This window comes from Mesitornis unicolor, unplaced genomic scaffold, assembly GCF_000695765.1.
Source record: "Mesitornis unicolor isolate BGI_N332 unplaced genomic scaffold, ASM69576v1 scaffold54307, whole genome shotgun sequence".
NCBI lineage: Eukaryota > Metazoa > Chordata > Aves > Mesitornithiformes > Mesitornithidae > Mesitornis > Mesitornis unicolor.
This window is the reverse complement of record NW_010199495.1, coordinates 21,522-35,768: the sequence shown is the minus strand read 5'-3', so window position 1 is coordinate 35,768 and position 14,247 is coordinate 21,522. Positions and strand designations below refer to the sequence as shown.

At 39.7% G+C, this 14,247-nt stretch overlaps 1 protein-coding gene across 1 annotated transcript in view; it reads left to right on the top strand.

The window, feature by feature from the left end:
* Positions 1-4: 4 nt before the first annotated feature.
* LOC104544544 (cystic fibrosis transmembrane conductance regulator-like) overlaps positions 5-14,247 on the top strand; it is a gene marked incomplete at its 3' end in the record, with an annotated part of 30,484 nt that continues 16,241 nt past the window's right edge. The window contains exons 1-3 of the mRNA XM_010189452.1: positions 5-57; positions 11,589-11,699; positions 12,993-13,104. Of these exons, the coding sequence (XP_010187754.1) occupies positions 5-57; positions 11,589-11,699; positions 12,993-13,104 (276 nt within the window). The remainder of the gene's footprint in view (positions 58-11,588; positions 11,700-12,992; positions 13,105-14,247) is intronic.

Sequence of the window (14,247 nt, the reverse complement as noted above, 5' to 3'; positions counted from 1 at the left end):
CACCATGCAGAGGTCCCCCCTGGAGAAGGCGAACATCTTCTCCAAACTTTTCTTCAGGTGGGAAGCCCGGCGCGGCGGGACGCGTGTGATCCGGGACAGCAGGCAGAAGCAGGCAGCGGCAGTGCGGGGGTCTCTTCTCCCCTGCTCAGGGGAGAATGGGGCCAAGCACTGGGCTCTGGAAAAATCTGTGGGGAAGGCGTTGGGAGTCCCGCTTGTTGCTGAATGATGAGATCTCTCTTTTTTTGTTGTTGTTGTTGCTGGGGTTTTATCACCAGGAATGGGCTTTGTCTGTCAGGTGTCATAAACCCTCGCTGGACTCGGACAAATGAATTTATTACTTAATTTGAGCAACCTTTGGTAAATTGCTTCACTAGCTGATCTGTTATTTCACTGGAAACTATGAGAACACACCAGGGTGGGGGGGAGCAGAGGGGAAATGCTCTCAGAGCAGGGATTCCTTCTGCTTGGCTTTTCGGGTGTTAAGCATTTGCTCAGCATGCAAGTGTAATACAAGGTCTTACTGGAAGCATTTCCCTGTAAGCCTTGAAAGTGTTCTCTTATGACCAAGGTCCCTGGCGCCTTTTCTTTCTCACAACTTCAAATGAAAAGAAGGAGCCAATACCAACTCCTGGGCACAACATCTAGAAAACTGGACATGTTTTACGTGACGTTGCTAGAAATGACACTGCCAACTGGAAAGAGCAAATAAACTTTCTGGCTGTGGCCCATGTGCCACTGGTTTCACCAGGGTGCTGGTTCCCTCTTTTATTACTTGAGAGTCTTTGGCATGGCAGGAAGGAGAGGGGGGAAAACTTGGGTAAGATGTGAACATGGTGACTGAAATGGGAACACGTAGTGTAAAACCATAACATTGGCATGAGGTCTCTGCCTGAGCAACTGAGGGCTTTTAACTCACTTTATAATCCTTCTGGGATAGCTTTTCTTTTCAGCAGGTTGGCCTGGACCTTTTTGTAAAGCTTCTTAAGGGAAGTGTCTCTGTATGAATCACTCTGTTTGCCTGCCTCCCCTGCTTTGACTCATTTTAGTCAGATGTGATAGCAGGGAAGGATCCCAAATGCAACCAGTTCCTAAAGCTTTACAAACATCCAGGTAGAGGTGGGGATCCTAGAGGTGTCCTCCAGTGGTGCTGCCATGGGAAAGAAGCTGTACCTTCTTTCGAATGCTGTTAGAGCCAGGGAGTGTGGATGGTAGGAGCGTTAAGACTTTACACATTCTTCACGGAAGCAGCTTCAGTCAGTGCTCCTGTCAAGTATAAGGTACAAATCAGTATGAAATAAGGCTGCATATTAACATCATTATTCAAGGACCCACTTGTTCTGTTTCATTTTATTTACCTGTAAAGCTTCTGTGATGCTGAAGGTGTCAAGAAAAAACCCCGATATGATAGAAGAAATATATTTCTGATGTCTACCTTCATTAAAGTTCCTGTGGCTGAAACCAGATGAAGTTCATGCTCATTAAGTGCATAATTAACCATCTTTGGGCCTGACCTGGTCTTTTAAAGTCAAAGTCTTGAAGTCAATTAAATGATGTTTGAGTCGTGCTTATCATGCATGATATGTTATGTTGTACCACCTGACTGTAACTGAAGTGATAATAAATAAGTGCATAAATTTAAAGATATATTTATGATTAATAATGACTAAAGCAGATAAATTTCTTTACAAAACTTTATAGTAACATTGTTTCAAAAAAAATTAGACTATTAATGTAAACAGTCAGTTCTCTGAGTAAGAACAGCCAAAATTGGATGCATACATCTAGAAAGTGTTTAATATGACTCTGATACCTTAGGAATGATGTTTCTGTGAATGATCAAGTCTCTGTTATACTACTTACACTGTGAATGACTTTGTTTCTTCAGAAGTATTATATGAAATAATTGAATAGGTCACAAAAGTGAAAGCCACAAGGTAAGAAAATGCATTAGATCCATATTAACATCAAAGGTATCTTTCTCTTAAAAATAAATAGATACAGATTTTAAAAGCCTACACTATTTATAGTGATGAAACATGTCAGTTTGTTTTAAAATGCATCTCTTCAGTCTTCAAGGACTCCCATCAGTTTCTGTCTCATCAAAAGTAGAGCAGGATCAATCCTAAATATTACTAAAAGTTATCACAGAGCAAAGATTCATCAAGGTACAAGAATTTCACAATGCTTTGAGGCATAATATTTGTGAGGAGCTTTACAAAGTCAGAAGCATTTGCTACATAGCTGTAACAAGAGACCTGTCCACTCAGCTGGAAACATCCACAATGTGGTGATTAACAAGTGAGATTGGAACAAGGTTTTCTAAGATATCAGAATATTCTGTTAGTGTTTTAACTGGATCTACACACATCGCTGGTTCCTGATGCTGGCTGTATTTAGTAAAGCACTCCAGGACATGTCTGCATTTTAGTACATGCTTTACTTCCATGCAAACGTGGGAGACAGAGCTCAAGGCGTTATATCTGAAATAAGTAGTCAATTCTTTAAAAAAAAAAAAGAAAACCAAAAAGGTGTGTATGGGGAGAGGTTACTTTTTCCCGTTATGATTAAATAGTTGCTTTCAAGTGCAACATTGCAGAGTGCTTCAGTGAAGTAACTTATAGGAGGCTTCTCTGCACTTCCGTGTGAAGTACCAATCTGAATCTAATGCAATAAATGGAAGGTTGTGTTAGCAGCAATATTAGTTGTTGCTATTCAGGAAATCTCGATAAATGTAATATTATTGTTTAATATTGTGTGAGCTGTTATCAGCCTCTTGATACCAGTGTCTATAAACCTGGCGACAAGGTTTTATTGCTTCACAGTGTCCTGTTTGGGCTGGAGGGATAGGTTTAAATGTGTTAAAGTCAGAATGGAGCTCCTTGCTCATAAGTGAATATTTTAGACATGTTTCAGTATTGTTTGTACATTTTTTCTTAATTCTTTGTGCCAAAAAGTGAGACACTGTCACATGTATACAAGGAGTAGTATCTTAGGGAATATATTACTTTTTTTGTTGGATTTCCAAGATTAGCATCACTGGTGGGACAAAAAAAGATAATTGCTTGGGGTGGTTGTAATGGAAAGTATTTAGACATTAGAAATTGATATTCATCCTAAAATTGGAACAATTTTTGTTTAGAAATGGGGTTTTGGTGGTTAAGAAATGAAGTTTGAAGAAGACAAGTGGTTTGAGATCTTCCATTAGGATGACGCTTATAAAACACTAGATATTAAGTGTTAGTGTGTTTTCTTTTATTTTTCTTTTTACATTTTCAGAGCTGATCCTTTTTGTTCCCAACCACATGCAAGACATTTATCTGTGCACTGGCAGCTTTTTATCTTGTTAAAATAAAACAGAGTTTTATGCAGAAGCAGTCAGATGTTCATATGCTTCATCTTCCTCATGAAGCTTCAATTCTTTCTTTATAGCTGTTACTTACATTCTTGGGGTTTTGCAAGGTCAAGGCCATACCTTTTGTAGCAAACAGCAGAGTACTTTACAGTCACCCAGTTTTTACTGTAGGTTAACTGATATCAGGAAGTACTGATTTACTAAGACAAGTTAATGAATTAATTAATTTTTAGCTGGGTACCGGAACGCAGAATTACTGTTGGAGTTTCAGAAATGGCTGCAACTTTGAGACAGTTCTGTTGTGTTTTGGTTTTTTGTTTTGGGTTTTTTTTCACATAAATCTAGTTATTTAAATACAAGTTCACAAAAGGCAATCCTTGCACTCCTTTCCAACCCTTTAAGCATATACTTTTGCTTTGGTAAGTAACAAATGTGACAGCTGTCTTGGCAGGACCAAGTAGTTTGGTTCTTTTTAAGCATAAAAGCAGGAGTGACTCTGTAGTCTACCAGATAAGGAATTTGTTTGCAAGTCCTGATTTCTGTTCTGAGGGCACTTTTAATGAAGTCTTTAGGGTGGATAACGGGATGAAGGACTTAAGTTTTGAAAGTACCTAGCCCATGAGCTACAGTCATGGTTATTCTTTCACTCTTCTTAGCTTAATTTGGTCTTAATTGCAAGTTTGAGAGTGCCTTGAATCTCAGGAAGATAGTTTCTGGTTTGAAAAGGCATTCTCACGAGAATTAGTTTGGATCCCTTCAGAGAAAGGAACTAAAACCGGACCTGCCCTGGGCAGTCCCTGCTCTGTCCTCGAACTCTGTGTCTTAGGATTTAACATCAAGAGGGTACTTAGGATTTTGATTCCTGAAAAGAGAAGGGTTTATGTGCCTATTTTCTCAAAAACGTTTGGGATTTAATATGTACGTTTATCCTCAAAACTTCCCCTGAAACTGTCTAATAATTCCTGGTATCGCATAAGTAGTTTAAAGATCAAATTCATGTCTATAAATTTCACTTTGGAGGGCAGGTGTCTGGAAATTGTCATATCCAACATATATTTGGAGCATCCCCTATCAGTACCTCGCTGCAGCACCTTACTCATCTTTCCTCTGTGAGGAGAGAGCCTCTGTGTATGTTGGCAGGCATGAGCAGGTGGATTGAATTGCACAGTGTGATGGCTGAGTTGCTGGGACAGCTGGCTTAGACACTTACAGAAGGCAAATTTCTTATATTCTTAAGGCCCTGTATGGATCTAGTCCTGAGGACCTGCCTCTCACTGATCTCAGGTAATCATAAATCCTGGCTGTTGGTGGTAATCATGCACAGTTGCAGGCACACCACAGATTGTGGCCCTGTGAGGCTGCCTGGTTGGTTGTCTGTTGCCACAAGTGATCCTTGGGGAACCGCTGGTGAGACGTGTCTGAAACAGCAGCAAGCTTTCCGAACTTCTGGAAGTCTGCCTCCACATGGTTCAAAGATGTGCGTGCAAGTTTTGGACACCTTTTAAAAATTTGACTTCTATTAATATTTCCAAGGTAAAATATGAAACTTGAAGTGATCTGGAGAAAGGATGCTGAGTCTCTGAACTGAGAGACTCTGAAATAATTTTAGCCACAGGAAGACCTTCTCTAAGGCTAAATTGTATCCTTGCCTCAGCCTGATACTGCACCTTTGATCTACGAAGCAGACGTGCAAACTCTGTGAAGCACAGTGCTCTTCTCTGCTTTATACCCCTAAAGCATGGTCGTATGTATGAAGTTGCATCTGAGTTTCTGAAATACAGGCAAAGCTTCTTTTCTTCCTGCAGGAGGAAGACTTGCCATCTTGATATTCAAAATGAAATGATCAAGCATTTGAAAGATTTGCAGACCTGTCTGTACTTTTTTATTCTCCTCCATACTTATCAATTCACTTGTCACTTCAGTGATACACACTGCAAATTTTTGCAATGTAAACTTGTAGATGCAGTTGAACTGCCTTCCATGAGAGAGAGGGTACACTTGGGTGAGATGAGCAAGAACTCACAGGCTGTGTTTACATAGCACTCCCTCTCATGTAAACGAAAGGATCTGCATGAACATCTTCACAGTTGGCAAGTACCTAAACTACAGCTACATTGTCATGAAGCTCCCAGAATTGGGAGAGAATAAATAGAATTTTAAGACATATTTTGAAATGGCATTGTTTTTCCCTTGAAACCAGAACCCTCTTGCGTGTCAGGTATGGTTAAGCATCCTTCTTTCAGGAGAGGGTGGGTAGGAGAGGGGGATCTATCCTGAAAGGCGGTGCTTGGAATCCTTCTGGAATACTGATGCCTTCACTCCATGGGCAAGGTTGTGGCTCAGGAGAAGATCCTAAGTGAGAGCTGAGAAAGGTGCATGATTTCAGGTTTATTCACATGTTTTAGTGTTGCTATTTATCTTTTTATAAACTTTTTTTCAACTTTAAAAACAAAGGATGTGAAGCTTTATTGCATTGGAGTCGATCTGATATTTAACTTGTTTCAACTTAACTCAGTTTAAGGTTGACCTATAAAATCTGGGATGCTTTTATTTCTCTGAAGGTAACAAATACAAAGAAAAGAAAACAAAAAAAATACCAATGTTGCTATGCTCAAGGCCCAAGATTATTTTGGAAATAATTTTCTCATTAACTTGCAAGGGTCAGTCTGAGGAGTAGCAGCATCGAATACCAGGATACGGAGAAGATGGCAAAGAGCAAGTAGCAAGAGAAGCAACCCCTAATTTAGGATTAATTCCATATTTCTGTAGTGATAATTTACATTTTGATGCTTGTTATTTAAGTTAAAAAAAATCCTCCCCCCCTCTGTTTTCCCTGTTTGAACTGCCACAAATGTGTTCACCAGTTTGTGAAGGTGTTCATATCTGATCACATATCAGTCACTGGAGTTGGAATGAATTACGGATTTGGAAAGGGCTATTGCACCTGATGTGCAGCTGTATGCTAGTTTGTCATGAAGTGTATCTATTAATGCATGGCTAAGACAGTGGAGTACTAAATTGGGTGAAATTTGTTGCTGTCACATTCGTGACATTTCTGGGAGATTTTAAAATTCAGTTCAATCATGAATAGCACAGCTCTGCAATAGTTCTGCTAATGCAAACTTTCTGCAATATTCCTTGGTCTTTCAAAGGACTAGGAGAAAGAAATTACTCTCTTTTATTCTTGCTATGAAGTATGTAACAGAAAAAGAGTGAAGATGAAGAAACATCCTTTCCCAGCCACTCTCACTGTAGGTATATGTGGAAACAGCCTTGCAAGCCCTGTTCATACCACATCATCACCACTATTATTTTGATAGCTTTGTTAAAGAAATACTTGAGGCATATATTACACTTCACTCTGGTATCTAAACAAATGGCAGATTGTAGTATATTGTATTCTCTTCTTGCATCTTACACAACTTAAATATCTTTGTACCCCTAATGTGCTTTGTTTTCTCTCAAAAGTAGTTCTTGGTACTTGTGCAAACTGAAATGCTTTGACTGTTTTACTAACTGTAGGGAAAAAGTATTGAATTTGTACTAAAAATCTGAATCTCAAAAAAGCATTTAGAGATTAGATAGTAATCTGAATAAGTGTCACTTCTCAAAAATCCAGCATAAAAAGGCTAGCTTTCCCCAAGAATTGCTGTGGAGTAATCCTAATTAAGATTTGCTTTTGAAAAAATCCTGGGGTTTCAGCAGAACATTGATTGTTCTTAAAATGGTGCTGCCCACAGCCAGTGCCAGAGTTGATAATACTGCAGCTAAATATTTTCCGTGTCAACTAACACCTCATGGGGAGGAACTGTATATTAGTGAAGAAATTTAAATCTTAATTTTTGTGATCTTGGGGAAAGCAAAAAAAAGCAGCAATTAGTAGGGTCTCCATTTACCTTCCATTGTTAAAGCCCTGCAATAATTACGTATAAATATTAAGCTCAAAGTGTTGCATTTCTTTGTTTTTAAAGGGGAAAATGCTAAAGGTTTAATATGGTTTTCAGAATATATAACATGCTATTTCAGCAGATTTCCATTTGAAACAAAATACCGGCAGCCCTACTCTGTTGAGGGTAGCCGAGACACAGGAATTAGGCCGTGGTGCCTGACAGTTGTGCTCCGTGGGCGCACTGACTTGTCCCATCTGTTAGCAAGGATCCTGCAAAGCGAGGGTCACCCTTTATGGCTGCGTTGCGGGATGCTCAGAGAAGAGGGCTGGGGGTGCCCGCAGTCTTCTGAAGAAACTCTTTTGAGTGCAGTAGAGCTGCCACCTCCAGTATAAAGTAACAATTTAGAATTTGTTCTGCCGCTGCACTGATGGATATCTTTTGGGAGAGGTTGGGATTCAGAGCCTCCGTCAGAGTCCAATCTGATTTGACCTCTGGGGAATGTCTGAGATCTATGTGTACCTCAGCCTTTTCCTGCAGTCAGTAAGAATCCATGGCTCTACAAACACCTTGTAAAAGTTAGGCTCCGAAACATCATAATTGTGGCTTGATTATGTCCCTGCTTGCTCCCCCTCCCCTTAACCATTAAAAGAAGGGCTAAGATAAAGGCAGAGACACTTTTCTCACTCAGTCTCCGTCAAGACTTAGATTCAGTTCGTTGGGAGCTGCAGGTGTTATGCCTGACTGTACTGTGCACAGGTACCAATGCTTTGTGAGAGAAAGAAGTGCAGCTGTGGTATTGCCGTGTTGTGCACAGGACACCCATGGAAGTGGTACCAGCCTGATCGGGGCCCCTCGCAGGATTGTCGCTCTGCTTTGCAAGTCATGGATAGCCCAGTCCTGCTGCTCTGTCACTGTCCCAATGCCCTGTGGTTCTTCACAGAGATGGACTGGAGGAGCCGGGGAATCCCTGCGCCCAGTAGGAAGATGGAGCCGGCTTAGCAACACAGGGGCTCATTTCTGTCTTCTGTGACATGCAGAGCAGCCTTAAGGGAGAGTCAAATCCTATTGACAAGTTAACAGTCTGTGTTAATGCTCTTTGGAAAGCCAAAGACATCTGTCCTATCGGTACAATTTGCTCAAGTGGGATGAGGCTGAACATGCTGGAGAAAGAAATAGCTGTAGTAAGAAATCTATGATATATTGCTAAAGTGAATGACAAAGAACTGGTCATTAGAAATCTACCAAAAGACAAGTTAAAACAGTATGCTATGTATATGATATTTACCTACCAAGCTCATAAGGTATTTTTTGCTACAGGCAATCAATAATAAAGGTGGAACTTGTTTTCCTTCTTTTCTTCTTTCCTACTGTACACCCTTGAAACTTGTCCCCTGCTGGGTTTCATGTGTGTGTACCCATAATAACATTCCTAGTTAGCGGCAAAACTCTGACAGCACTACAGGTTTCTCTGTGAAAGAGTTCACTAAATGCCAGCCACTAATCTGGTGGCATTTGCTAACGTAATGCTGTAAAGCCAATCTGTTTCCCTTCCTTCTTGCTGTCTTCTTTTCAAAAGAAATTTCTCATTTTTAGCAAACACAAGAAGAAAAAACTCTGACTTAATGCTGTCAAATAATTTCAGTTAAGCCAAAAAATGCAAGAGGCATATTCATTTACAGACTCTCACTGACCTGCGTTAACTGGTGATAAAGAAACATTGATATCTACAGATTATATTGCCAGTTAAAGTAAATTTATAAACATTTGCATTTCAAAACTTTGCAGTTAATCTGGAGCATAATGTTCCACTGGATGCTATTGGTATCTGGCAAAATGGTTGGTTTTAGATCTTTATGCATTCTAGGTCTAGTATAGTCCTTTTCATAAAATATATACTGTCTCCCACAGTTCTTGACAGCACAACCCAAGCAGCTGTTTTAAATCTGCCTTGAGACAAACAGCACATGACAGGCCAGCTCCTCCCATGATTACCACTCCAACATGAAGCCACTTGGCACAGCTCATGAGTTGGCCAGGTCTAGGTAGGGTGGGACTTCCGAGCAAGGCCAGGGCAGCTGGGAGGTGAACATCTCTGTGCAAGCCATGCCAGCAGCCTGCAGTACGAACCTGGCTGCAGACCAGGAGGTCTCTGGGGGAAGGTGTCTGCACCGCTCCTTTAGCTGGCTGGAGGAGTTCATCTACCATAGGTGCAGCTACTCTAATGAGGAAAAGGACTGCACTAGGTCTCTATCAAGCTTGCTGACTTGGGAGAGGAGGGTGGTTTAGAGACCACATAATTTGGGTGATGCTGATAAGTGCACCCAGTTAAGCACCAAGCAGAACAAGAGACATTCCCAGGGGATCTGCTAAGCATGCTGCCTTCCCCAAATGGTAAATCAGCTGCCTGCTTACTTTCTAAATGCAGTCGTGTTTTGTTATTTCAGGCAAAATGCCAGGGTAGGTGCTAATCAAAAGTATAAATAAAATCAAATGTGTGTAAGGAAACAGTGCAATGAAAAATGTTTTCCCTAAACATACGAGGCCTGAAGCTGTAAAGTGTTTCTCCTTTGTTGAGACAAGTTGAGAATTGCTTATTGCAGTCTCAAGGCATTATTAAGTGGCTCAGCAAGGTTATTACTTAGCTACAGTACTGGGAATTAAAGAGGTTGCTTAGGAAGTGCTGTCTCTTACTTTCATTAGATGCAGTAGTGGTTTAGTGTCCCATATGTATATTCCCTTTTTCTTTGTCAAAATATCTGTGTATGTAGATCCTTTGGTGAAGCCAGTCCATGAGAGTTTCTGTCCCTGAAAGACAGGGATTAACCATTTCTTTACAATATGTGCACAAAGCCAGTGGCAACTGGTCCTTTCTGTAACATACCATGAATCGAGTGGTTTTTTCTCAGCTACAGTGGTGTCAAAGACTAAAGCCCATAAGATTTGTCTGAAACGGTAATATGATTGCAGAAATGAAGGATGATCTTCTAATTTCTTAGAACACATTCTCTTTGCAGTGGTTGTGATTTAACTGTTCACTTGGGAAATATCTGTATGCTTTACTGAATTATGTGTATTGTAGACTGGTGTCTCCTATGATTCAGAACTTTGTTAAAGTAAATGTCAGAGTGTGCATGTGCACACCATTGGACGCAGATAGGCTTTGACTGTTATGCTACCGTCTTTTTACACTCGTGTAGTGTCTAGTGATGTTCTTTTACCTTGGTATCAACCTTTTTGCACCATCAGAGGCTGCAATTGAGAATGTGGATTACTTTGTGTGTATGATACATGTTCTTACAGGCATACAGGTAAGCATCTCCAATAAGGTTTTTGTATTTTCTAAGTGACCATGGGAGACATTATTGCATTTCTTTTGCAGTTTTGTTAACTGTTGTTGATAAAGAGAATTTAGGACAAAAAAATCTGAAATGATTGAGGTTTTGCAGATCGTAACTTTTATCATAGTCATGTCATGCGGGGATTATTCTACAAACTGTGTTTGCATATGGAAGCATGGCAGCAATCACCTAAAAGCTACTTCTTTTGCAGGCATTTCAAATAGTTCCACATAGTTTAAAAATACACGATTAGTTCTTAGGGTTGCTAATGTTTTGGTTTAGTCCTGTTTTCACAAAGATTTCTGAACAGAAGCTGCTGCAGAATTTTGTACAATTTGGCACCTGGGGATTCTTTGACCTTTCAGGAGCTAAATTGTTTGATAAAATTCACAACAGTTACAAAGATTTCCTCTACAGAGTAGCCATTCTAGATTTTTTCTTTCTGCTTTGGTTTAATTCAGCATGACCTATAAATTTGAAAAAAGAAATGCAAAATGTTTACATGTGATGGACGCAATCAAGATCTTATGAAGAGTCCTGTGAAAAATCTCCTGTGTTGTTAAGTGTGTTAAGCTGTCAAAGGAACGCTCAAGCTATATTAAGATTATAGGAATGAAACGTATACAGCCAATTTACTGTAGTTCTGATGCATTATTCATTTGTATCAACATGGCGCATATTTGGAAATGCAGTAGAAGTGTCTCAATCCCCTGTTCACTTCTCTGCTACTGACTGAATAGGAAGTTTAGGGCATGATGCTACCCCAAAACTGAAAAAAATGCAACAGTTCTGCAATTATTCGTTTACTGTTATGTTTGTCAATATAGTTTCGTAAGTATTATGCAGAGCTGCACTATTTTATGTCATTTCTCATTTGTGTGTGTATAGATATATATGTGTGTATATGCACATAGACTTACTTGGGTGCTGTGGACAAAACATTCAGGATGAGGCAATGCAAATCCAGAATTAACCTCAGAAACTGGTGATTTTTTTTTTTCTGCTTAGATGGACAAAACCAATTTTGAGAAAGGGTTACAGACGACGGTTGGAACTGTCAGATATTTATCAAATCCCTTCTGCGGACTCTGCTGATAATCTTTCTGAAAAACTAGAAAGGTATGAAAGTTCCATGGAATAACTTTGTTTCAGGAATCACACTGTGATTTTCATTAAAAAGCTGTTGGAGAAAATGTTTAAATGGCATTGGGTGCAAGCTGGTTGCATCCATTGACTGGCTCGAGTGTGTTCTCATTCAGCACCAAGTTGTCCTTTGGAGCTGACCAGGATCCCTGGTGCAAATATATTGCCCAGATGCTCTAAATTACTGTATCCAGGTACCTGTGACATCTGTCCATTGACTAGTGAGGTTAGGCTCACACTTTTAGTGTTAGTTCTCTATTCTGCTGTTCTTTCTTTCAAAACTATCCTTGTAAAGCCTTGTTTTCTTTTTTTCTTCAACTACGTAACATTCTTCATTTCCTTTGATGCCACTGTTGAAAGACTAATTGCTTCTGCAGAAATCATGCCGTGACTTTCAACATTTAGGCTTCATCTCTTCTCTACCCTATTTCAGTGGGTCCTAATTCAGAAACTGTGCTACACTTGTAACTAACTCTTACAGTTACAAGTGCCTAAATCCGGTCCCTCTCCCCCAGCCTCTAGTGTAGCTTTCCCTGGTGTGCTGGGACAGCTCATGTCTGCACTGTGGTACCAATCCAATTAAACTTAATTGAAGTGTGGCATACATATTCCAAACTGGTGGAAAGTATTGAGAACATTGCTATACTTAATGCATTTTGGTAGTTTATAAATGGAATATTTTGGTTATTTAATATTCTGTTGAAAAGTGGAGAAAAGAGCTGAGGAAATTCTTAGGAGTGCTTTCATCTGTGAGTTGAATTTTGACTAAACATATGCTTTCTGGATATAGCATTGCTTCTGATCAGCAACTTATTATCAAATAGAAAATTATTGTCCCAGAAACACAGGTTGAAAATAATGCTGTGCAGTAGAAAAGTCACATTTTTGACACTTTGTTGGTGTTTTCTTTTTTTGCAGACTGGAAGAGCTCCAGAACATTTATTTGCCTGTTATTTGTGCTTTGGTCTTAAGTACAGCAGGTTTCTTTAAAACATACAATGTGACCTTTTCAAGAATTAATTCCCTGCAGGGTGATGTATGGCTGAGTATTTAAAACTGCCAAATATGTGGCTGAACTAGATTTGAACTTTTATTGATCTATCAAGTCAATGAAGGCCAGGTCTTTGGGGTCTCTGCAAAGCTTTTTTTCATTAGTCACCTTAGCTAAATCTCCTTGGATATACTTGAGTGAATTGAAGTATGTCAGAGCAGTAGACCCGTGCATTTGTTCACGCAACTTAATGGTCTTGTTTATTCGTTTCTTTTCAGAGAGTGGGACAGAGAGCTGGCAACTTCAAAGAAAAAGCCCAAACTTATTAACGCTCTTCGACGATGCTTCTTCTGGAAGTTTATGTTCTATGGAATAATATTATATTTAGGGGTAAGATTGGTTCTTCTTTTCAGTAAACTTTTGTGTTCCATAAATTGATCCAAGTCTTAGATTGCTAAATTAATACAAAATCCTGTGAATAGCTGCGTATTTTGCTCTGTGTATTGCTTATAAAGATTATAAATACAGAGAGGTACTCAGGAACCTTCATTAAAAAAGTATTTTCTGATAATGTGTTAATATCTTTAAAAAAGTCTGTATTACTAGGTGCTGATATATACTTCTCCAAGTACAGGTAGAACACCTGATTTTTGCAATCACATTTAGACTGTCTCCTAGGTGTAGCTCATAAAGAACAGCTCTGAAATTTCTCAATACCAAAGCTTGATTTTAAAAATAACACCTAGAGTGAAAAAGCTCTTTACATTTTATCTTTTTGCTTCTTTCTTGTGGATAGATACTCTCACATGTGCAGGTACACAAATTCTGATTAAGAATAGAGGAATCAAGAAATTAGCTCCCAAGGCAACTTTGTTCCCTTCCAGTTTAAGTCTCTCCAGCTTGCTGGACTCTTGTCACTAGGGAAGAGCCTCAGGTCTCCTCCCACTGCCACTTGCTTCGGTCTGAAGTCGACACCACTGCAGATCTGATGCAAAGAGATGTGTTGTGCTTCCTTCTGCTACAAGGAGAAAGGGGAGGATATGATGATTACAGTGCTGCTGCCGGTGCTCACTCTGGAGGGCTGTTCTGTGTCCTATTCTGGGCTGTTCAGGGCTGATGGGAGGCACAGTGCCTAGAATGAAAGTTGATGAGTCAGGTGATTGTCTGTGTACAGGTAGGACAGTTAATCACAGCAGATAACTGGGTCTCTTGGTATCTGTGGGGCTGTGTAATAACCCTTCTGTCTATAGTCTTTCACCTTGTTTGGTGACTTCTCTGGTATGATACCCTTTCTTTGTGGACTTCTACAAAATTCTGTCTTTTATTTGCTTCTGCCATCTCATTACTGCCTTTAATTTTTTAACCTTTTTCCTCACCAAGCCAGCAACTCCTTATTTGTGTCATGTTTGTATTTTTATAAAAATTATAGTTCTACAAATTTAGCCTACCATACACAGTATGGCCATATACTGCACATTATAATAGGTGTTCTTGCAGAGTCTGCCAGCCAAAACTATTGCAGTAATGCATTCC